Below are 24,394 nucleotides of genomic sequence, written 5' to 3'. Positions count from 1 at the left end.
AGGCTCCAGAATTAATCAATTCAATAATATTCCAACAGGATACGATGTGAGAACCTAAACAGACATTGATAAGACCTTGCGAAGAGGCTCGAGGTGGACTCACAGACAACAAGGAGGATCAGAAAAGAGAATGCGCACGGCTGAACGCGATACTCCTGGAATAAGCACCAGGGTTATCATGGAATGATAAAAGGGGGGAATGAGAATGTGTAAAAGGGTTGCGAAAGTGGTAGATGGCTAGAGAAGGTGGCAAAAGGATGGAGATAGGGAATCATGGGAAAATAGCTAAAGAAATGGCCAAGATGCAGACAACTGCAGAATCAACAGAAAAAAAAGCGGTTACCAAGAGTTGAAGTTGAGGTTAGACACGGGTCATGAGAAAGCCCGAGGCAGCACAAAGAAAGAAAGCAATCCTACATAGGAAGGGAAAAGTAATAACTTCTACTGATAAGGAGGAAGAGAAACTAATTGGGTTCTTTAATGATAAGGGAAGACAGTGTAGCAAAGCTTTAACTAGCCTATCTGACACCAGCCCTAATTGGGAGACTTTCTTGCCTGCCATTGTACGTACTCGGGGGGGGGGGGGGGGGAGGCAGAAAGGGATTGGATAGACCAAGTGCTAATCAAATGTGTTGTGTTTTGAAAATGTATATCTACTGTGCTTTTCGCGCTGAAAAGGAGCTTGTCCAGGGGAAGGTAAACAGGCTCTGATTGAGTGTGTTCCTTTATCTTGACAGGTCCCGGCCGGAGAATCATCAATAAAGGTCTTTTACAGAAAAGGCAAGAGGTGTTCGTGTCAGTGTATTCGCTGAAACAGATTGAGGGAAAAAGAATCCGTATCAATCGTGAGGGAAGAGGAGGGGAGGGGGGGAAAGAGAGGGGAGGGGAGGGGGGGGAAAGAGAGGGGAGGTGAGGGGGGGGAAAGAGAGGGGAGGTGAGGGGGGGGAAAGAGAGGGGAGGTGAGGGGGGGGAAAGAGAGGGGAGGGGAGGGGGGGAAAGAGAGGGGAGGGGAGGGGGGGAAAGAGAGGGGAGGGGAGGGGGGGAAAGAGAGGGGAGGGGAGGGGGGGAAAGAGAGGGGAGGGGAGGGGGGGAAAGAGAGGGGAGGGGAGGGGGGGGAAAGAGAGGGGAGGGGAGGGGGGGGGAAGAGAGGGGAGGGGAGGGGGGAAAGAGAGGGGAGGGGAGGGGGGGAAAGAGAGGGGAGGGGAGGGGGGAAAAGAGAGGGGAGGGGAGGGGGGAAAAGAGAGGGGAGGGGAGGGGGGGAAAGAGAGGGGAGGGGAGGGGGGGAAAGAGAGGGGAGGGGAGGGGGGAAAGAGAGGGGAGGGGAGGGGGGGGTAAGAGAGGGGAGGGGAGGGGGGGGAAAGAGAGGGGAGGGGAGGGGGGGAAGAGAGGGGAGGGGAGGGGGGGAAGGGAGGGGAGGGGAGGGGGGGAAAGAGAGGGGAGGGGAGGGGGGGAGAGAGAGGGGAGGGGAGGGGGGGAGAGAGAGGGGAGGGGAGGGGGGGAAAGAGAGGGAGGGGAGGGGGGGAAAGAGAGGGGAGGGGAGGGGGGGAAAGAGAGGGGAGGGGAGGGGGGAAAGAGAGGGGAGGGGAGGGGGGGAAAGAGAGGGGAGGGGAGGGGGGGAAAGAGAGGGGAGGGGAGGGGGGGAAAGAGAGGGGAGGGGAGGGGGGGAAAGAGAGGGGAGGGGAGGGGGGGAAAGAGAGGGGAGGGGAGGGGGGGAAAGAGAGGGGAGGGGAGGGGGGGAAAGAGAGGGGAGGGGAGGGGGGGAAAGAGAGGGGAGGGGAGGGGGGGAAAGAGAGGGGAGGGGAGGGGGGGAAAGAGAGGGGAGGGGAGGGGGGGAAAGAGAGGGGAGGGGAGGGGGGGAAAGAGAGGGGAGGGGAGGGGGGAAAGAGAGGGGAGGGGAGGGGGGGAAAGAGAGGGAGGGGAGGGGGGGAAAGAGAGGGGAGGGGAGGGGGGAAAGAGAGGGGAGGGGAGGGGGGAAAGAGAGGGGAGGGGAGGGGGGAAAGAGAGGGGAGGGGAGGGGGGAAAGAGAGGGGAGGGGAGGGGGGGAAAGAGAGGGGAGGGGAGGGGGGAAAGAGAGGGGAGGGGAGGGGGGGAAAGAGAGGGGAGGGGAGGGGGGGAAAGAGAGGGGAGGGGAGGGGGGGAAAGAGAGGGGAGGGGAGGGGGGGAAAGAGAGGGGAGGGGAGGGGGGGAAAGAGAGGGGAGGGGAGGGGGGAAAGAGAGGGGAGGGGAGGGGGGGAAAGAGAGGGGAGGGGAGGGGGGGAAAGAGAGGGGAGGGGAGGGGGGGAAAGAGAGGGGAGGGGAGGGGGGGGAAAGAGAGGGGAGGGGAGGGGGGGGAAAGAGAGGGGAGGGGAGGGGGGGAAAGAGAGGGGAGGGGAGGGGGGGAAAGAGAGGGGAGGGGAGGGGGGGAAAGAGAGGGGAGGGGAGGGGGGGAAAGAGAGGGGAGGGGAGGGGGGGAAAGAGAGGGGAGGGGAGGGGGGGAAAGAGAGGGGAGGGGAGGGGGGGAAGGGAGGGGAGGGGGGGAAAGAGAGGGGAGGGGAGGGGGGGAAAGAGAGGGGAGGGGAGGGGGGGAAAGAGAGGGGAGGGGAGGGGGGGAAAGAGAGGGGAGGGGAGGGGGGGAAAGAGAGAGGAGGGGAGGGGGGGAAAGAGAGGGGAGGGGAGGGGGGGAAAGAGAGGGGAGGGGAGGGGGGGAAAGAGAGGGGAGGGGAGGGGGGGAAAGAGAGGGGAGGGGAGGGGGGGAAAGAGAGGGGAGGGAGGGGGGGAAAGAGAGGGGAGGGGAGGGGGGGAAAGAGAGGGGAGGGGAGGGGGGGAAAGAGAGGGGAGGGGAGGGGGGGAAAGAGAGGGGAGGGGAGGGGGGGAAAGAGAGGGGAGGGGAGGGGGGGAAAGAGAGGGGAGGGGAGGGGGGGAAAGAGAGGGGAGGGGAGGGGGGAAAGAGAGGGGAGGGGAGGGGGGGAAAGAGAGGGGAGGGGAGGGGGGGGAAAGAGAGGGGAGGGGAGGGGGGGAAAGAGAGGGGAGGGGAGGGGGGGGAAGAGAGGGGAGGGGAGGGGGGGAAAGAGAGGGGAGGGGAGGGGGGGAAAGAGAGGGGAGGGGAGGGGGGGGAAGAGAGGGGAGGGGAGGGGGGGGAAAGAGAGGGGAGGGGAGGGGGGGAAAGAGAGGGGAGGGGAGGGGGGGAAAGAGAGGGGAGGGGAGGGGGGGAAAGAGAGGGGAGGGGAGGGGGGGAAAGAGAGGGGAGGGGAGGGGGGGAAAGAGAGGGGAGGGGAGGGGGGGAAAGAGAGGGGAGGGGAGGGGGGGAAAGAGAGGGGAGGGGAGGGGGGGAAGAGAGGGGAGGGGAGGGGGGGAAAGAGAGGGGAGGGGAGGGGGGGAAAGAGAGGGGAGGGGAGGGGGGGAAAGAGAGGGGAGGGGAGGGGGGGAAAGAGAGGGGAGGGGAGGGGGGGAAGAGAGGGGAGGGGAGGGGGGAAAGAGAGGGGAGGGGAGGGGGGGAAAAGAGAGGGGAGGGGAGGGGGGGAAAGAGAGGGGAGGGGAGGGGGGGAAAGAGAGGGGAGGGGAGGGGGGAAAGAGAGGGGAGGGGAGGGGGGGAAAGAGAGGGGAGGGGGGGAAAGAGAGGGGAGGGAAGGGGGGGAAAGAGAGGGGAGGGGAGGGGGGGAAAGAGAGGGGAGGGGAGGGGGGGAAGAGAGGGGAGGGGAGGGGGGGAAGAGAGGGGAGGGGAGGGGGTGAAAGAGAGGGGAGGGGAGGGGGGGGAAAGAGAGGGAGGGGGAGGGGGGGGAAAGAGAGGGGAGGGGAGGGGGGGGAAGAGAGGGGAGGGGAGGGGGGGGAAAGAGAGGGGAGGGGAGGGGGGGAAAGAGAGGGGAGGGGAGGGGGGGGAAAGAGAGGGGAGGGGAGGGGGGGAAAGAGAGGGGAGGGGAGGGGGGGAAAGAGAGGGGAGGGGAGGGGGGGAAAGAGAGGGGAGGGGAGGGGGGGAAAGAGAGGGGAGGGGAGGGGGGGGAAAGAGAGGGGAGGGGAGGGGGGGAAAGAGAGGGGAGGGGAGGGGGGGAAAGAGAGGGGAGGGGAGGGGGGGAAGAGAGGGGAGGGGGGGGGGGAAAGAGAGGGGAGGGGAGGGGGGGAAAGAGAGGGGAGGGGAGGGGGGGAAAGAGAGGGGAGGGGAGGGGGGGAAAGAGAGGGGAGGGGAGGGGGGGAAAGAGAGGGGAGGGGAGGGGGGGAAAGAGAGGGGAGGGGAGGGGGGGACCGAGCGGGGAGGGGAGGGGGGGAAAGAGAGGGGAGGGGAGGGGGGGAAAGAGAGGGGAGGGGAGGGGGGGAAAGAGAGGGGAGGGGAGGGGGGGAAGAGAGGGGAGGGGAGGGGGGGAAAGAGAGGGGAGGGGAGGGGGGGAAAGAGAGGGGAGGGGAGGGGGGGAAAGCGAGGGGAGGGGAGGGGGGGAAAGAGAGGGGAGGGGAGGGGGGGGAAAGAGAGGGGAGGGGAGGGGGGGAAAGAGAGGGGAGGGGAGGGGGGGAAAGAGAGGGGAGGGGAGGGGGGGAAAGAGAGGGGAGGGGGGAAAGAGAGGGGAGGGGGGGAAAGAGAGGGGAGGGGGGGGAAAGAGAGAGGAGGGGGGGGGGAAAGAGAGGGGAGGGGGGGGAAAGAGAGGGGAGGGGGGGGAAAGAGAGGGGAGGGTGGGAAAGAGAGGGGAGGGGGGAGAGAGAGAGGGGAGGGGGGAGAGAGAGAGGGGAGGGGAGGTGGGCGGATAGAGAGAGGGGAGGGAGGGGGGCAAGGCGAGAGGGGGAGGCTGAACGGCCGGGCCCAAGACTTCGGGCTGGATTTACAAGAGGTGGCGTCTGGTCTCGGGGAGGGGGGTGGAGGGAGGGGGAAAAGAGTCGCGGCGGTCCGGTGGGGGGAGGAGGAAGAGAGGAGAGTCGCGGAGGTCCCGGTGGGGGGGGTAAAGAGAGAGTCGCGGAGATCCGGGGTGGGGGCGCGGAGGTCAGTTTTCCGGGGGGGGGGTGGGGGGGTGCGAGGAGCAGAGGTCGAGTCGTGTGGGGGGGGGGGGGGGGGGGGGGAGGAGGCGGAAGGGAGCGGGGGTCAGGTCGGGTCGGGTGGGTTGAGCCTTAAGCACGCAGCCCCACTGAGGCCATTCAGCCAGGGCTCGGGGCTGCGTGCTTCTGGCCTCTCCCACAGTTTTGGGCGCCTGGACGTTCTGCACATGCGCGCCCACTGTAGCGCGCATGTGCAGAGGTCCCGGCACTGTTTTCAGTGCAGGGACCTGGCTCCGCCCCCTACAGCTCATGCTGCGCCGCGCCCAGCTCCAGAGGGCCTGCAGGGAGCCAGAGAATAAGTAAGTTTTTTTTTTTTAGGTGCACTTTGTGGCGCGAAAAACGGGCGTCCAGGTCAGGCACGGCCCGAAACTTAGGCCCTCCATCTCTGCTGGCCCAGGGAATAATCGTTCCAACTAGAAGTCCGTGTAACACACCGATCTTTCCGGTGCAGAAGCCCAATATAGTGACAAATGGAGATTTGTCCAAGACCATCGAGCTGTGAATCATCCTGTATTCCCAACTTATCCGGTGGTACACAACCCGGCAATTATACTTGCCAGTATTCCGGCAACCTCAACATATTACACAGTGATTGATCTGTGTTCAGCATTTTTCTCAATACCCATTCACTCAGAGTCTCAATTCCTGTTTGCCTTCACGTATAAAGGACGCCAATATACGTGGACAAGACTCCCGCAGGGATTTACCGAAAGCCCTACTATATTCTCACAATGCCTAAAGAGGGATCTGGAAGATGTAATTTTAGCAGCAGGTTCTACACTTGTGCAGTATGTTGATGACTTATTGCTCGCTTCACCCTCCAAATTGGCCTGCGAAATGGACTCTCGTGTTATTAAAAGCACTGGCCTCGAAAGGTCACAAAGTGTCAAAGGCAAAGTTACAATTTGTCTCAGAAAAAGTTCGGTATCTAGGACACGAATTGGTCAGAGATACGAGACAATTGACACAAGACCGAGTAAAAGCAATCTGCTCTGCCCCATTACCAGTAACCAAGAGAGAAATGAAACGTCTCCTCGGCATGTCAGGATACTGCCGGCAATGGGTTATGAATTATTCCGAGATCGTTAGACCACTGTTAGACATGTCCATGCCCGCACTACAAGAAAAGTTGATTTGGAATGAGGTGTCCCGGAATGCTTTCCAGAATCTTAAACAGTCCCTCACTTCAGCACCAGCCTTGGGATTACCAGATTACAGTAAGCCATTTAACTTATTTGTTCATCACAAGTCGGGTTTTGCACAATCTGTTGTGACTCAGTTACATGGGGACAAGCAGCGACCGGTAGCGTATTTCAGTACCCAGTGGCACGTGGACTACCAGGATGTCTTCCTTCGTTGACAGCAGCTTATTATGCTATACAACAGGCTCAGACAATAACTCTAAATCATCAGATCATTCTATACATCCCACACTCTGTCGAGATTTTACTTACTAAATGTGCCACCCAACACCTAACCTCTGCAAGAACCACTAAATATGAAGTTGAACTGTTATCAAATCCGAACCTCATCATCAAAAGATGTACTACCTTAAATCCAGCCACTCTACTCCCCACAGAAGAAGACGGCGAACCCAATTCATGTGAAATGGTAACCGAATTAGTGACTAAACCATGTATCAATTTAACAGATGTACTAATGTGTACTATGTTGACGGATCAGCCTTACGAAATGATAGGGGCCAACCTAGAGCGGCTTATGCAATTGTAACCCAGTTTAATGTTGTCAAAACAGCCTCTCTTCCAGCTCCTTTTCAGCCCAACAAGCCGAATTGTTTGCGTTAACTCTGTATTCTGGCTGAAGGACAAACAGTTAATATCTACACTGACTCCAGGTATGCTTTTGGGGTATCACATGACTATGGACAAATTTGGAAGATTCGCGGGTACCTGACTTCTTCAGGAACCACTATCAAAATGTAGAACAAGTGAAAAATCTCCTGCAAGCCATTCAATGTCCCTTGAAACTTGCCATTATCAAATACCAAGCACATACAGGCCAGTCGAATGAGGTGGCACTTGGGATTGCCAGAGCTGATAATGCAGCTAAGTTAGCAGCTCTGTCAAAAAGGGGGATGCAGGTGTCATTGTTCCCACTAAGAAAAAATAATAGCTCAGTCCCGCCACCCACTATTAATGACGTGCTGGCCTTTCAGACACAGGCCAGTACGGAAGAGGTGGTGACCTGAACGAAGGATCAATGTTATAAAAATCCAGGAGAAATATGGGTTCACCACGACGGCCGCGTGGTGGCGCCCAAATCCTTACTTCCATGGATTGCCGATGTGTTCATACATTCACACATGCAGGCAAAGGGGGAATGGCAGACTATATTTTGGCAACCTGGTATGCACCAGGTATTTCGGCAATTGCAAAACAAATGTGTGAAAATTGTGTTACCTGTCAGACAATGAATCCGGGTAAGACGGAAAAAGTAGAATCTGCCTCCCACCCAAATCCAGTGGGGCCTTTTGTACATTTATAAATGGATTTTATTGAATTACCTATGTGTATGAGATTCAAGTATGTATTAGTTATTGTAGATGTGTTCTCTAGATGGATTGAAGCCTTTCCATGTAAAAAGGCCAATGCCATGACTGTTGCTAAATGTTTGTTAAAATAAATCGTACTGCGCTTCGGAATCCCTGCTAAGCTTTCTAGTGATAACGGGTCACATTTCACGGGAACTGTTATAAGAGAAATGTGTAAAGCTTTACAGATTAATCAACTTTTTCATTGCAGTTATCATCCACGATCAGCTGGACTTGTTAAAAGACATAATGGAACGCTTAAAAATAAGCTGGCAAAATTATGCAATGTCACTGGACTGAAATGGACAGAACTGCTGCCCTTAGCCTTGATGGTAATGCGATCTGCAACCAACACAACAACAGGCCTGTCACCGCATGAGATAGTTATGGGACATCCCCAACGACTACCTTTTACAGCACCATTTACTACAAAACAAATGGACATCCACAAAATGGAGGAAAATATGTTGAATTATTGTATTGCACTAACCAAATGTATTTCCAGCTTTCATTCACAGGTAAAGGAAGCTCAAGTCAAGCCAGCGGAAGGGAAGTGTCATAACCTGGAGCCCGGGGAATTCGTTTACATCAAAATCTTTAAAAGAAAAAGCAGTCTACAGCCAAGATTTGAAGGACCATACCAGGTCTTGCTGGCGACTAATACTGCAATCAAGGTCAAGGAAAGACCAACATGGATCCATGCGTCCCATTGCAAAAGGGCACCCGACCAGAAAAAAGGGAAGAAGGAACCAGAGGAACAGAAAAAGGAAGACTGAATAAGGAACTGTATGGACTATGGGGACTGATGGTGCTGGGCTTGATAGGGTTTTACTTTGCATTATTGATTATACCAGGGGTACAGACACGCCACCGAAGGGAACTGCAAGTAAACGTATTTATGGCACGGAGTTATATAAGTATGCTCAAGAAAGAAACTTGTCGAGTTGTTGGATATATTCCCATGTACCTGTCCACTCCGAAGGGGGTATTCCCCCAAGATCTGTCCCCTTTAATGAATCAGAAATGGTAGAATGGTTGATAGTGCAAAATAGGACAAACCTAACCAAGGTGTCAGAAACGAAGGATCTAACAGAATGGAGGTCAGCAGGGTATAAACTTACAACCTTCCAGAGATGGTACTAGCCAAATTATAATAATAACCGTCAGCCACCCTTCTTAAGTATTACTCCCGGAATAGGAAATCCTGAAGGTATAATATGCCTAGTGAGTAATGAGACTAAAGGACCAGAAATGGGTCGCAGCAAGTGTTCCCAAATGACTAAATGGCAAGCCACAACTAATCCCACTGATGGGAGAAAGATAGCAACCGTTGGCTGGACAATGGTCCATAACAAAGCCCCAGGTGAAGGGTGGGAAGGTGAGACCACTCGAGTATGGATGGCGCGAAAGGACCAGGAGCGGACGTCCTATAATTGCACCTACTTTATTTGTGGCCATAAAGCCTACCCATGGTTACCAGCCAACTGGACAGGGTCCTGTTACTTAGGATATGTGGTACCCTTTATCAGATCAATAAAGACTCTAAGGGATGCCTATGGAAGTCATAGATTTAAACGGGATTGGACATGGCTAAATGGAATATTCAAGGTAATGGTGCCACCCGATGGAATAGCATCAACCGAATGGCAGTTACGGAAACTGGCTAACTTAGTCGAATCAGTAGCCAACGCAACTTCCCAAGCCTTTGAAGGGGTGAATGATGAAATGGTAGCTATTCGAACAGTGACTCTCCAAAATCGTATGGCCTTAGATTATCTCCTAGCCAAGGAGGGAGGGACATGCGCATTAATAGGTGGAGAATGCTGTATGTATATCCCAGATAAATCAGAAGAAATCGGCAGTCTAGCTGAATACATTAGGAAAAAGGTAATAGAGTATAAACAGACAGTTGGCCAGGACGGTATCACCTTGTGGGGTTGGGCATCGGGATGATTGGGATCCCTAGGGAGATCTGTGGTACAGGGTTTGATCATATTCCTGCTGATAGATATAGGGCAAAGACTTTTATTTGTCTTGGTTAAGTGTTGCTGTGCCAGGCTGGGAAAAACCATGTTACCTCCCGAGACCATGGCTAGAGTATGGTAGCAACAACTACTGAAGGCTCTTGTGTGGAAATGGAAAGAGAGAGACTGTACAAGATCAGAATGGATTAAGTTGTCCTTGTGAAGGACAAAATGGGGGAATGTGGAAATGTATTTTTATCTAAGCTGTACCACATGGTATTTTTGTGCCCTTTTTAATATAAAACAAAATGGAGTCCTGGTCCTTCCAGAAATTTCTGCAACAAGCAGTCAGCTTGCATAAACAGCTAAACCTGGCTTGAAATGGCCGATAGCCACCAGACAGCTAGGAGACAAGTCCTGCTGAGACAAGTACCATCCATGGTGCTCTCCTATTGTCCATACGACACCAGTTCCACTCCACCCCACCCTTTTCGAAGTACTCAAACCACCAGCCATTATCTCTTGTAGAGACCTCATCCATTTGATGCAAAAAGATAACTGACCAGGAAACTGGACCATCCTGACACAATGTATAAATATCTCGTGAAATTGTACCATTACGAAGGTGTTCACTTAGCCATTGACTGAGTGTGACCTATTCCTTGCTAGCAAGTAAATTTTAAAAGAAACTTCTGCCGGAGCTGAAAGTGTCTGAGTCGTTTATCGGAGGTCGAGATTTCGACACAGGTGCCAGTGTTTGGAGTGAGGGTGTTGCCACGATGCCTTGTATTTGTCCCTCTGGCGGAACAGGGTGTTGGTGATGAGGAGTTCGTGTTCTGGACATTTTGTCAGGTGTAGGATACCTGGAGTTGGCTTTCCCTACCCACTCTCTGCCATAGGATGAAAGCAGCAACTTTCTGGATAAGAGAGAATGAGGGAGACAGGGAGAAATAAGACAATAGCTCGGACAATAGCTTGTGTGGCAAGAAACCAGTGATATCTTGGACAACAGCTTGTGTGATGAAACAATGGACAAGGTTAAACAAGATAAAGCGAAATATGATTAAGCTAAATGAGCTGACCAACTGCCTACTGTCTAACTATTATCTAAACTAAGGTGGACACCTGGTAGTAACAGGAATTAAGACTAATGATGTAATATGGAATGTTCTAAGGTAGGCGGGGACATTGTACAACGCGTCATTTGAATGTATAAAAATCATGTACATGCTGTATCAATTTGGAGAAGCTTGGCTAAAAACAGAAAGCAGGCGGTCTCCCCACACGTGAATAAAGACTGTGTGCAACTTGATGTCAGACTTGTGTTGAGTATTTTGAAATATTCCACAACAATTGGCGTAGTTAGCAGGATCTCAACCAATATCCTAGGGGGAGTGTTTGCTAGTGCTGTTGGGGAGGAGTTAAACTAATATGGCAAGAGGATGGGAACCTATGCAGGGAGACAGAAGCAAAATATAGAAAGGAGAATAGTAAAAGTGGAGGGCAGAGAAACCCAAGGCAAAAAACAAAAAGGGCCACATTACAGCAAAATTCGAAAGGGGCAAAGTGTGTTAAAAAAAACAAGCCTGAAAGCTCTGTGCCTCAATGCGAGGAGTATTCGGAATAAGGTGGATGAATTAACTGTGCAGATAGCAGTTAACGGATAGGATATGATTGGCATCACGGAGACATGGCTCCAGGGGGACCAAGGCTGAGAACTCAACATCCAAGGGTATTCAGCATTTAAGAAATAGAGATAGAAAGGAAAAGGAGGCGGGGGGGCGTTGCTGGTTAAAGATGAAATCAATGCAATTGTAAGGAAGGACATTAGCCTGGATGACGTGGAATCGGTATGGGTGGAGCTGCGGAATACCAAAGGGCTGAAAACGCTAGTGGGTGTTGTGTATAGACCACCAAATAGTAGTAGTGAGGTTGGGGACAGCATCAAGCAAGAAATAAGGGATGTGTGCAATAAAGGTACAGCAGTAATCATGGGCGACTTTAATCTACACATTGATTGGGCTAACCTAACTGGTAGCAATGCGGTGGAGGAGGATTTCCTGGAGTGTATTAGGGATGGTTTTCTAGACCAATATGTCGAGGAACCAACCAGGGAGCTGACCATCTTAGACTGGGTATTGTGTAATGAGAAGGGACTAATTAGCAATCTTGTTGTGCGAAGCCCCTTGGGGAACAGTGATCATAATATGGTAGAATTCCTTATTAAGATGGAGAGTGACAAAGTTAATTCGGAAACTAGGGTCCTGAACTTAAGGAAAGGTAACTTCGACGGTATGCCGTGAATTGGCTAGAATAGATTGGCAAACGATACTAAAAGGGATGACGGTGGATAAGCAATGGCAAACATTTAAAGATCACATGGATGAACTTCAGCAAATGTACATCCCTGTCTGGAGTAAAAATAAAACTGGGAAGGTGGCTCAACCATGGCTAACACAGGAAATTAAGGATAGTGTTAAAGCCAAGGAAGAAGCATATAAATTGGCTAGAAAAAGCAACAAACCGGAGGACTGGGAGAAATTTAGAATTCAACAGAGGAGGACCGAGGGTTTAATTAAGGAGGGGGAAAATAGAGTACGAGCGGAAGCTTGCAGGGAATATAAAAACTGACTGTAAAAGCTTCTATAAACATGTGAAGAGAAAAAGATTAGTAAAGACAAACGTAGGTCCCTTGCAGTTGGATTCAGGTGAAATTATAATGTGGAACAAAGAAATGGCAGACCAATTGAACCAATACTTCGGTGTCTTCACGAAGGAAGATACAAATAACCTTCCGAAGGTACTAAGGGACAGTGGGTCTAGTGAGAAGGAGGAACTGAAGGATATCCTTATTTAGGCGGGAAATTGTGTTAGGGAAATTGATGGGATTGAAAGCCGATAAATCCCCGGGGCCTGATAGTCTGCATCCCAGAGTGCTCAAGGAAGTGGCCCTAGAAATAGTGGATGCATTGGTGATCATTTTCCAACAGTCTATCGACTTTGGGTCAGTTCCCATGGACTGGAGGGTAGCTAATGTAACACCACTTTTTTAAAAAAAAAGGAGGGAAGAGAGAAAACGGGTAATTAGCTTGACATCAGTAGTGGGGAAAATGTTGGAATCGATCATAAAGGACGAAATAGCAGCGCATTTGGAAAGTGGTGACAGGATCGGATCAAGTCAGCATGAATTTATGAAAGGGAAATCATGCTTGACGAATCTTCTGGAATTTTTTGAGGATGTAACTAGCAGAGTGGACAAGGGAGAACCAGTGGATGTGGTGTATTTGGACTTTCAGAAGGCTTTTGACAAGGTACCGCACAAGAGATTGTTGTGCAAAGTCAAAGCACATGGTATTGGGGGTAATATACTGACGTGGATAGGGAACTGGTTGGCAGACAGGAAGCAGAGAGTCGGGATAAACGGGTCCTTTTCAGAATGGCAGGCAGTGACTAGTGGAGTGCCGCAGGGCTCAGTGCTGGGACCCCAGCTCTTTACAATATACATTAACTATTTGGATGAAGGATTAGAGTGTAATATCTCCAAGTTTGCAGATGACACTAAACTGGATGGCGGTGTGAGCTGTGAGGAGGACGCTAAGAGGCTGCAGGGTGACTTGGACAGGTTGGGTGAGTGGGCAAATGCATGGCAGATGCAGTATAATGTGGATAAATGTGAGGTTATCCATTTTGGGGGCAAAAACACGAAGGCCGAATATTATCTGAATGCCGGCAAACTATGACGACTAAGACCATATAGCTAAACCGCAACCATGACGCTGCTATCAGCCTTGGGCTAACCATCAGCGAGGGTGAACGTGTACAATTCCACTCCGATATACGATTTAACACGGAAGACAGTGTAACATGCATTAATGGAACAATCCAGGCAAGCACAGGGGCACCAGTATGCATAGAATGTGCAGAACACGGAAAATGGTCCCTCTTCACCAGACGAAACACAATAGGATACTCGAATGGTACCCACAACTGCACCAACTTCCACGATATCGAATTAGATAAAGATGGGTGTACATGGGTACAGAGTTGGTGGTGGACACCAGCAAACCTGAAAGACCCTGAAAAGAAGCAAGCAGTCCCGCTGGGCGGTTGGAACTGCCCGAGCTTAGCACATTCGAGCGACACAGGATGGTGGAGAGTCTGCCGACCACACCCAACAACAACTACCTCACCATCAACCACTACGATGCTGAAGCCCTAGGACACTGAATCCGGAGACAACCCCAGGTCCTAAAGGTGGACTGACATTGGTGGACAATGAGAGAATATTGTATGATAGTGTACGTCACGAGCTTGTGCCTGTGGTATTAAATCTGGCGCAGATATACCTCCCAACATGGTGTAGCCCACAAACCCAACAGCTGTATAAAACGCTGATAAAAAATGTTATAGACCAAGCTGCCCAAGGGTCAGGGATGCATAGTACAGGAAAAAGAAAGTGGGACAGGAAGAAAAGGAAGAACTGGGGGATGTGGGGACGATGTTCAACACAGGAACTTCACTAGTCAATACGCTTGATACCGAGGCAGTGGACCAAGAGCTAGGAAAGTTAAATGACAAACTAAAGCGGGTATTGACACAAACAAACATCAAGGTTCAAAAGGGAAGCCAGCTGGGGACAAACACGGCAGAAACCCTGTTGGGAATAACCCACATCCTAGAGGAACATGCAAAGACCACCAACCATCTAATAGATGCCAAAACACAGAACCAGAGAGAAAATAAAAACAAAATGTTATGTCACACCTATGGGGCATGGATAACTGGTTAAGTCCGTGCCAGTATGGACCAGGGCAAGGTCCCTAGCTGGATCAGTAACGAGGAAGTAAAAGGCATGGCCAGTGATCCAAGCAATCTGACAGCATGCCAACTCTGAGGGTTGATCCGAGTATACCCCACTGGTATGAATTGTGACAAATCACACACAATATCTCGGAATGATCATGATGATCCCAGCCATGGTCGAGGGCCAAAAATCTTACCCATTATACCAAGTGGAAAATATAGGGGTAAATCAGGGAAAGGCACACATCCGATATTACCCAACCGTTAAACATGCCACTAAGAAGGAGCCAGCACCTGGTATGGGAAAGACCCTGGTAGGAATATCACTGACCGAATGCAAGGAGCATGGAAACACAGCAATGTGCCCACACCCAGTTGGGACTGGAACCCAGACACTATGCGGATTTAACACTACCACAAATTGCACTGTGGAAGTGACTCAGGCCCAATATGAGCCAACCTGCGTTGCCTACCAGGGTAAGGGGGAGTACTGTGTGACGACGAGTGAAAAACAATATGCCTGCAGACCCCTCGTATGCCCATTCAACACTGCAAGCTTCTGTTTCCACCCACAAACACCATCCACTATTGGACATCAGCAACTGATAGTAATATACAAAAGACGACAAATGACCTTCAATGCCACGGAGAGGATAAAAGGGAACTTGCGGGAATATCTGATTCCCGAGGGACCCGAAATCCCAAAACTCCCTGAACACTTAACCCAGTTAGCAAATAGGCTGGAGAAAATGGTGAAGCAATACCACCAGATATGTTGATACTGGATTCTTTTCCCTTCAATCTGTTTCAGCGAATTCACTGACACACGAACACTTTTAGTCTTAGCAACATAAGACCTTTATTTTCCGGCCGGGACCTGTTAAGATAAAAGGGAACACTCTCGATTCGAGTCTGTCCACCTTTCTCCTGACAAGTCTCGTAATAGTACAAAAGCTCAACACTTATACATTGTTACAGCAGAACACATTTGAGTGACACTCAGTTTATACAATCATTGGTCGATTTCCCCCATAGCATACCCAATTGCAGGCTAGCAACTCTCCAAATAGGGCGGGCTCCAGGGATGTGTTTATTGTTTCGATTTCCCTATTTCATGGCTGGATATAGCAGCACCTCGTCTGAATCATGTCTGACTTTTGCTTTTTCACGTAACTCGTGTTTGACCACAACTCTGAGTAATCCTTTGTTTGCGTCGACAGGGCAAATATCGCAGCTTGACATTTTCTTTTAGCCATTTTCCCATGATTCCCTATCTCCATCTTTTTGCTACCTTTTCTAGCCATCTACCACTTTCGCAATCCTTTTTCACATTCTCAGATACAAGAGGAAATCAGGAGAACTGGGAAGAACATCGAAACTTTGGGCACTTCCCCGTGGTACAGTATAGCATGGAACTGGGGCATGAATGTCCAGATACATCCCTGGATAAGAATAGTATCCCACACCCGGGTACCCCTCCAGGTAATAATCACTATATACTTGATAGCAAGCTGCTGTTACAAATACAGGCGACAAAGAATCAGAAAGTTGGCAAAAGCCACAATCGCTCAAACGCAGAGAGCCATGGACAGATTGGAGCAAACTTCTCCAGACTAGCAGGACTTAAACTCAGTACAACCCTTAGTGGCTACCTTGGGCCAATTATAGCCAAGGGCCAAAAGGGGGGACTGAAAGGGGAGCACGAGGGAGAGAGAGAAATAAGACACTAGCTCAAACAATAGCTTGTGTGACAAGAAGCCAGTGATATCTTGGACAACCGCTTGTGACGAAACACTGGACAAGGCTAAACATGATAAAAGCGAAATATGATTAAGCTAAATGAGCTGACCTCAACTGCCAACTGTCTAACTATTACCTAAACTAAGGTGGACACCTGATAGTAACAGTAATTAAGACTAATGATGTAATATGGAATGTTCTAGAAGGTGGGTGGGGACATTGTATAACACGTCATTTGAATGTATAAAAATCATGCACATGCTGTTTTTGGAGAAGTCTGGCTAAAGACAGAAAGCAGGTTGTCTCCCCACACCTGCTAATAAAGACTGTGTGTACCCTCAATATCAGAATTGTGTTGAGTATTTTGAAATATTCCACAACATAGGGTGAAGCTCAGCAGGTCAAAAATTAGAGAATTGGAAAAGTTGAGTCTAGAGTTGACAAAAGTGTACATCAGCAGGGAAGATAAGTAGGGGCAGGGACAGGCGATGTTTCAGAGATGGAAGTTGACAGCATTGGTGATGGACTGGATGTGGGGTTTAAGACTCAACTTGGAGTTGAGCAAGACAATTAGACTACATACCAGTGGACTGTGCTTCAGCAGGCATCCTGGAAAGAAGCTGGGATCAAGGCCTTGGTTGTAGTTCAGTTTTGACAATATTGAGCTGTATGAAGTTCTGCTTCATCCACAACTTGATGTCAGACAGGTAGTTCAACAACACTGAGAACCATGGATTCACAGATGGTATTGGAGATGTAAAGGTAGGTATCACCACCATACTTTGAAAGCTGACCCCTTACTGAAGGATAATGCTTTCCAAGAGGTAATATTTATACAAGAAGTGTCGAGAGAGCCAAAGAAGAAACCTTACGACACAGAGCTAACCTAAGTATACGAGGAGGTGCTGGCTTGCTATGTTGGGACCAGTAGAGCGGGCAGTGCCATGGGAGGGGACAACAGCGGAGAGGAGCTGGAGAAAGATGGTGTAATTGAAGGCTGGAGAGTTTGAGGGCAAGGAGGAAAAAGCATCATTGTCGTCACACAGAATATCAGAGATGACTGTGACCAGGGTGGACAAGACAGAAGGCATAAGAACGTAAGAAATAGGAGCAGGAGTAGGCCATACGGCCCATCGAGCCTGCTCCGCCATTTAATACGATCATGGCTGATCCGATCCTAGACAGAGGTCCACTTCCCTGCCTGCTCCCCGTAACCCCTTATTTCCTTATCGGTTAAGAAACTGTCTATCTCTGTCTTAAATTTATTCAATGTTCCAGCTTCCACAGCTCTTTGCAGCAGCAAATTCCACAGATTTACAACCGGAAAAAGAAATTCCTCCTCATCTCAGTTTTAAATGGGCGACCCCTTATTCTAAGATTATGCCCCCTAGTTCTAGTCTCTCCTATCCTTTCTGCATCCACCTTGTCAAGCCCCCTCATAATCTTCTACGTTTCAATAAGATCACCTCTCATTCTTCTGAATTCCAATGAGTAGAGGCCCAACCTTTCCTCATAAGTCAACCCCCTCATCTCCGGAATCAACCTTCTCTGAACTGCTTCCAAAGCAAGTATATCCTTTTGTAAATATGGAAACCAAAACTGTACGCAGTATTCCAGGTGTGGCCTCACCAATACCCTGTATAGCTGTAGCAAGGCTTCTCTGTTTTTATACTCCATCCCCTTTGCAATAAAGGCCAAGAGTCCATTGGCCTTCCTGATCACTTGCTGTACCTGCATACTATCCTTTTGTGTTTCATGCACAAGTACCCCCAGGTCCCGCTGTACTGTAGCACTTTGCAATCTTTCTCCATTTAAATAATAACTTGCTCTTTTTATTTTTTTCTGCCAAAGTGCATGACCTCACACTTTCCAACATTATACTCCATCTGCCAAATTTTTGCCCATTCATTTAGCCTGTCTGTGTCCTTTTGCAGATTTTGTGTCCCCGCCTCACACTTTGCTTTTCCCTCCCATCTTTGTATCGTTCGCAAACTTGGCTATGTTACACTCGGTCCTTTCTTCCAAGTCATTAATATAGATTGTAAATAGTTGGGGTCCTAGTACTGATCCCTGCGGCACCCCACTAGTTACTGATTGCCAACCCGAGAATGAATCATTTATCCCGACTCTCTGTTTTCTGTTAGTTAACCAATCCTCTATCCATGCTAATACATTACCCCCAACCCCATGAACTTTTATCTTGTGCAGTAACCTTTTATGTGGCACCTTGTCAAATGCCATCCGGAAGTCCAAATACACCACATCCACTGGTTTCCCCTTATCCACCCTGTTCGTTACATCCGCAAAGAAATGCAGCAAATTTGTCAAACATGACTTCCCCTTCATAAATCCATGCCTGACTGAATTATGCTTTTCCAAATGTCGTGCTATTGCTTCTTTAATAATGGACTCCAACATCTTCCCAACCACAGATGTTAGGCTAACTGGTCTATAGTTTCCTGCTTTTTGTCTGCCTCCTTTTATTTTTTTAAATAGGGGTGTTACATTTGCAGTTTTCCAATTTGCTGGGACCTCCTCAGAAGTCAGGGAATTTTGGTAAATTACAACCAATGCATTCACTATCCTTGCCGCTACTTCTCTTGCAAGCCATCATGTCCGGGGACTTATCCGCCTTTAGTCCCATTATCTTACTGAGTACCACCTCCTTAGTGACTGTGATTGTGTTAAGTTCCTCCCTCCTTATAGCCCCTTGACTATCCACTGTTGGAATATTGTTAGTGTCTTCTACCGTAAAGATTGATACAAAATATTTGTTGAGTTTCTGCCATCTCCATGTTCCCCATTACTAATTTCCCAGTCACGTCCTCTAAGGGACTAACATTTACTTCAGCCAATCTTCTTTTTTACATACCTATAGAAACTCTTGCTATCTGTTTTTATATTTCGTGCTAGTTTACTTTCATAGTCTATCTTCCCTTTCTTAATCATTTTTTTTAGTCATTCTTTGCTGGCTTTTAAAAGCTTCCCAATCTTCTGTCCTCCTACTAGTTTTGGCCACTTTGTATGCCCTTGTTTTTAAATTGGATACCGTCCTTTATTTCTTTAGTTAACCATGGATGGCTATCTTTTCTTTTACACCCTTTCCTCCTCATTGGAATATATTTTTCTTGAGAGTTGTGAAATATCTCCTTAAATGTACGCACTGTTCATCAACCATCCTACACTTTAATCTATTTTCCCAGTCCACTTTAGCCAACTCTGCCCTCATACCTTTGTAGTTTCCTTTATTTAAGCTTAGTACTTTTGGTTTAAGATCAAACTTTCTCACCCTCCATCTGAATTTGAAATTCAACCATGTTATGATCATTCATTCCAAGGGTTCTTTACTTGGGGATTGTTTATTAGTCCTGTCTCATTACACAGGACCAGATCTAAGATAGCCTTTTTTTAAATAGGGGCATTACATTTGCAGTTTTCCAATTTGCTGGGACCTCCTCAGAACCAGGCCCCCTGGTTGGTTCCGTTACATACTGCTCAAAGAACCCGTCCCTTATGCACTCTATGAATTCTTCCTCAAGGCAACCAGAAGGGACTCAGAACAAGGAGTGGTCAGAGAGATGGTCGCATGGCGATGACACATTCCACAACGATGGAGAGGCGAGATAAAATAATAGTTGGAGAGGACCAAAGTAGGCCTTTTAAAGAGCAGGGTGATTTCAGTAGCTTTGAAACATGGCAAGGTGAGGGGAAAACAACAACAGCTTACATTGAAATGCTGACTCATCCAAGATTGAATGTCAGAAAAGCAGTCTGACAGCACTGCAGGGGCCAAGAGAAGTGGTAAGATGTAGAGCTGGATGTCATCTGCCTACACATGGAAACTTGATCCCATGTCTGAAGATATCACCAAATGGAAGCATGTAGATGTGGAACCGGAAGGGACCAAGGATAGATTCTTAAGGAACTCTCATGGTGACAGTGCAGGGATTGGTGGCGATACTCTGGTTATGATCGAATAGACAAGAATGGAGGCATTTGAGGCCAGTCCAACTGAGTCGAACAATGCCAGAAAAACACTGGAAAAGGATTTATGTGGTTGAATATGCCAAAGACTGCAGAGAGGCTGCAAAGTGACAATGCACAACAGTCAGAGAGAATGTAATTTCTGTACCTGTACCCAAGAGAGGGAACAGCTGATATCAGTGAGCACTGGGCTTAACAGTAGTTGTTATGTGGTCAGGAGCTGACTGATAAGGGGATTAAGGCCACAGGAAATAGGTCTCCTAGAAGAGATGGATCTGGTGATGGGTGGGATGGATTATAGGAGAGGTATAGTGCGGTTAGGTCAACGCTGGGTTAGGGATAGCTACAGTCAGGAAGAGCAGATGGGCTGGAGCAGGATGAATTCTGGAGGTTATAAGCACCTCACAGTTCACACCTGATCTTATAAAGGGCGGGGGGGCGAGGAGAGGGGGAAAATACTTTGGGTACTGGAGAGATAACCTTCAATGGGCCTAACAAATTTTCACTCATCATTCATATATATCATGGCTGATACCTGAACTCCACTTTTCTGCATTATCCCCATATCCCTGGATTCCCTTAATATCCAAAAATCTATCAATCTCTGTACCTCAGGGGTAGAGAATTCCAAAGATTTACCACCCTCAGTGAAGAAATTTCTCCTCACCCTAGTCCCAAATTGCAGACCCCTTATTCTGAGACAGTGTGTGACCCCCTGGCTCTAGACTCCCCAGCCAGGGGAAACATCCTCCCTGCATTTACCGTGTCAAGCCCTGTAAGAATTTTGTACGTTTCAATGAGATCACCTCTGAACTCTAGAGAATATAGGCCTAATCTACTCAATCTCTCTCCCTCCCCTCTCCCCCCCAAATCCCAGGAATCAGTCTAATGAACCTTTGTTGCACTCCCTCTATGGCAAGTGTATCCTTCCTTAAGTAAGGAGACCAAAACTGTACACAATACTCAAGATGTGATCTCACCCAGGCCCTATATAATTGCAGTAAGACATCTTTACTGTTATACTCAAATCCTCTTGTAATAAAGACCAACATACCATTTGCTTTCCTAATTGCTTGCTGTACCTGCATGTTAACTTTCAATGGTTCATGTACAAGGACATCCAGGTCCCTCTGAACATCAACATTTCCCAATCTCTCACCATTTAAAAAATACTCTGCTTTTATATTTTTCCTATCAAAGTATATATCTTTATATTTCTACACATATTGTTTGCCATGTACTTGCCCACTCACTTAGCCTGTCTATATCCCCTTGAAGTCTCTTTGCATCCTACACTCAACTTACATTCCCACCTAGTTTTGTATCATCAGCAAACTTGGATATATTACATTTAGTTCCCTCATCCAAATAATTGATATAGATTGAGGCCCAAGCACTGATCCTTGCGGTACCTCACTAGTTACAACCTGTCAACTCAAAAATGACATGTTTATTACTACTCTCTGTTTTCTGTCCATTAATCAATCCTCAATCCATGCTAGTATATTACCCGAATCCCATGAGCCATAATTTGTTTAATAACCTTTTGTGTGGCACCTTATCAAATGCCTTCTGAAAATCCAAATACACAACATCAACTGGTTCCCCCTTATCTATTCTGCCAGTTACAAACTCAAAAAATTCTAACTGATTAGTCAAACATGATTTCTCGTTCATATATCAATCTTAACTGTAACCAATCCTATTATTATTTTCTAAGTGCCCTGTTACCATGTCAATAATAGATTCTAACAGTTTCCCTACTACTGGTGTCAGGCTAACTGGTCGCTAGTTCACCATTTTCTCCCTCCCTCCTTTCTTAAATAGTGGAGTTACATTTGCTACCTTCCAATCTGCAGGAACCATTCTGGAAGATGACAGCCAATGCATCCACTATCTCTAAAGCCACCTCTTTTAAAACCCTAGGATGTAGGTCATCAGGTCCAGGGGATTTAATGGCTTTCAGTACTTTAAAAAAAAAACTACTTTCTTTCAGTTCCTTATTCTTGCTCGATTCTTGGTTTTCCACTATTTCTGGAAAGTTTTGTGCATCTTCTTCCGTGAAGACAGACAAAGTATTTGTTTAATTTCTCTGCCATTTCCTTATTCCCCATTAAAATTTCTCCTACAGTCGCAGTATAAACCAAATTTTCAAACTGGAGTCTGCAAGAAGATTCCAAAAAGAGTTTCCGCTGTCATTTGTGTCAGCTGTGGCTCAGTTGGTAGCACCATTACCTACGAGTCACAAAGTTGTGCGTTCAAGTCCCACTCCAGAGACTTGAACACAAAAATCTAGGCTGACACTACAGTGTAGTACTGAGGGAGTGCTGCACGGTCGGAGGTGCCGTTTTTCGGAGAGATTAAACCGAGGTCACCTCTGCCCTCTCAGGTGGACGTAAAAAGTCTCATAACACTATTTTGAAGAGGAGCTGGGGAATTCTTCTACTGGTGTCCTGACCAATATTTATCCCTCAATTAACATCACTAAAACAGATTACCTGGTCATTATCACATTGCTGTTTGTGGGAGCTCACTGTGCACAAATTGGCTGCTGCGTTTCCTACATGGGAACAGTGACTACACTTGAAAAAGTACTTCAGTAGGTGTAAAGCGCTTTGGGACGTCCGGAGGTCGTGAAAGGCGCTATATAAATGCAAGTTGTTCCATACTACCAGTAAACGTGTTCTGCGAGATCAGCAGTGTTGGCCTTTCTATATCAGACATAATCTTCCAATGGTTAAGGCAGGGGCTGAAACCCCTCCGCAGAGGTCAGGCACTCACTCACCTCCTGGGCAGCTGGGAACCCGCTCGCACTGGCACCTCAACTCCTCATAAATGCCGCCGTACGCTTCGTGTAGCTTCTCAAACTCTTCGGAAGACATGTCGCAGGGAGCTTTAACCAACAACAATCAGACTGATCAAAGCAGCGGCACTTCCGGCCGGCCCCTCCTCCCGCAGTCACATCTACCTCCAGTTATTTTTTTTAAAAAACCTCTGATCGTTTTTGACATAATCGATTGCACTTCGATCAGAGTTTCTGTCGGCCGTTTCCCCGATAAACCGCTAATCCGAGCTCCTAGCAACAACCAGGCACGAGGCGGGGCCGCCGGCGGCATGCTGGGAGTTGTAGTCCTAGCTCCTTCCGGTCCCCGGGGTTGGAATGCGGCGGCGGGTGATTGACAGCTCGGGGCCGCCCGCCTTCCTGCTGCAATCAGATGCAGTTCCGACTGCAAGATGTCAGCCTTGTTCGCTATCATCGTGTTCTGTGCATTCGCTGCTCTTCTGTTGGCAGCATTTGCCCCATATATCAGGTTCGTATCTCTCCCATGTAGCAATTATAAGTACTGCTGGTGTGCAAAGATGAATATAAATTGTATTTAATTTTGCAAAACATTTCTGTACTTACGAATGTTGGTTATAATGCCTTTCCAACCTGTGCTATAATTGATCACAGGGTTCAAAGGTTTTGGAAGTTCGATTACCTTCACTGGATTAAATTAATATTTGATACAAAAATAATTTTGTACTGGTCCATGATTGGCCTTTGAATAAGAAACAGAGCGGTTGTCATTTTTGAATGTTTTTAAAAAAATACAGATTCGTGTACTTTGAATATTTTTTCGTCATTGTTGACTATTTTTGAATATAAATGAATATTAAAGTAAAAAATGGCAGTGCCGTTTGAGCATTTTTTTTTGAATGGGCATTGAGTGAAAGTTTGACTCAATGAAGTAAAAACGACAAACAATTTCTCTCCCTGCCCAAATAAAATCCAATTTTTTTAAAAAAGCGCCAAATATTGCTAGTGGAACAATTGCTCTTTTGTGAGCAGAGAGCATTGCAAAGATGCTTCGGGCAATGTGCAACATTACGAAGACTGGTACCACTGATCAGATCATGGCTTGCAGGGCGGGACTTCAGCTGTCCTTTATTTTTGATTGGCTATTTAGGGTTTCTGCTGATTTTCAGACGTATTTCCTCCATTAAATCAAAAGTATTTTATTGTGAGAAGCTTTGAATCGTCCCGAGGTCGTGAAAGGTGCTATATAATGCAAGTGCTGTCCTTATGATACCAATTGGCTGCTTTCAGCTGGGGACTTGATTGAATATTTGATCTGTTTTTATTGGAAATAATTAGTAATAAAGGACTTTCATCTTGAAAAACTGATAACAATAAGCAAAGTGAAAGAAAGTCTTACATTTATCATCATCATAGGCAGCCCCTCGGAATCGAGGAAGACGTGCTTCCACTCCAAAAGTGAGTTCTTAGGTGGCTGAACAGTCCAATACGAGAACCACAGTCCCTGTCGCAGGTGGGACAGACAGTCGTTGAGGGAAGGGGTGGGTAGGACTGGTTTGC

The 24,394-nt window shown here is 48.5% G+C and overlaps 2 protein-coding genes across 2 annotated transcripts in view; one reads left to right on the top strand and one right to left on the bottom strand.

Moving 5' to 3' along the window:
• vti1b (vesicle transport through interaction with t-SNAREs 1B) overlaps nt 1-23,143 on the bottom strand; it is a 42,025-nt gene extending 18,882 nt beyond the window's left edge. The window contains exon 1 of the mRNA XM_070878977.1: nt 22,820-23,143. Within this exon, the coding sequence (XP_070735078.1) occupies nt 22,820-22,916 (97 nt within the window). The 5' untranslated portion in view covers nt 22,917-23,143. The remainder of the gene's footprint in view (nt 1-22,819) is intronic.
• An 89-nt stretch (nt 23,144-23,232) lies between these two features.
• Nucleotides 23,233-24,394, top strand: part of rdh12 (retinol dehydrogenase 12) — a 64,956-nt gene continuing 63,794 nt past the window's right edge. The window contains exon 1 of the mRNA XM_070878974.1: nt 23,233-23,345. Within this exon, the coding sequence (XP_070735075.1) occupies nt 23,269-23,345 (77 nt within the window). The 5' untranslated portion in view covers nt 23,233-23,268. The remainder of the gene's footprint in view (nt 23,346-24,394) is intronic.

Source organism: Pristiophorus japonicus, chromosome 4 (assembly GCF_044704955.1).
Source record: "Pristiophorus japonicus isolate sPriJap1 chromosome 4, sPriJap1.hap1, whole genome shotgun sequence".
Classification (NCBI taxonomy): domain Eukaryota; kingdom Metazoa; phylum Chordata; class Chondrichthyes; family Pristiophoridae; genus Pristiophorus; species Pristiophorus japonicus.
This window is presented reverse-complemented; position numbering and strand designations above follow the sequence as displayed.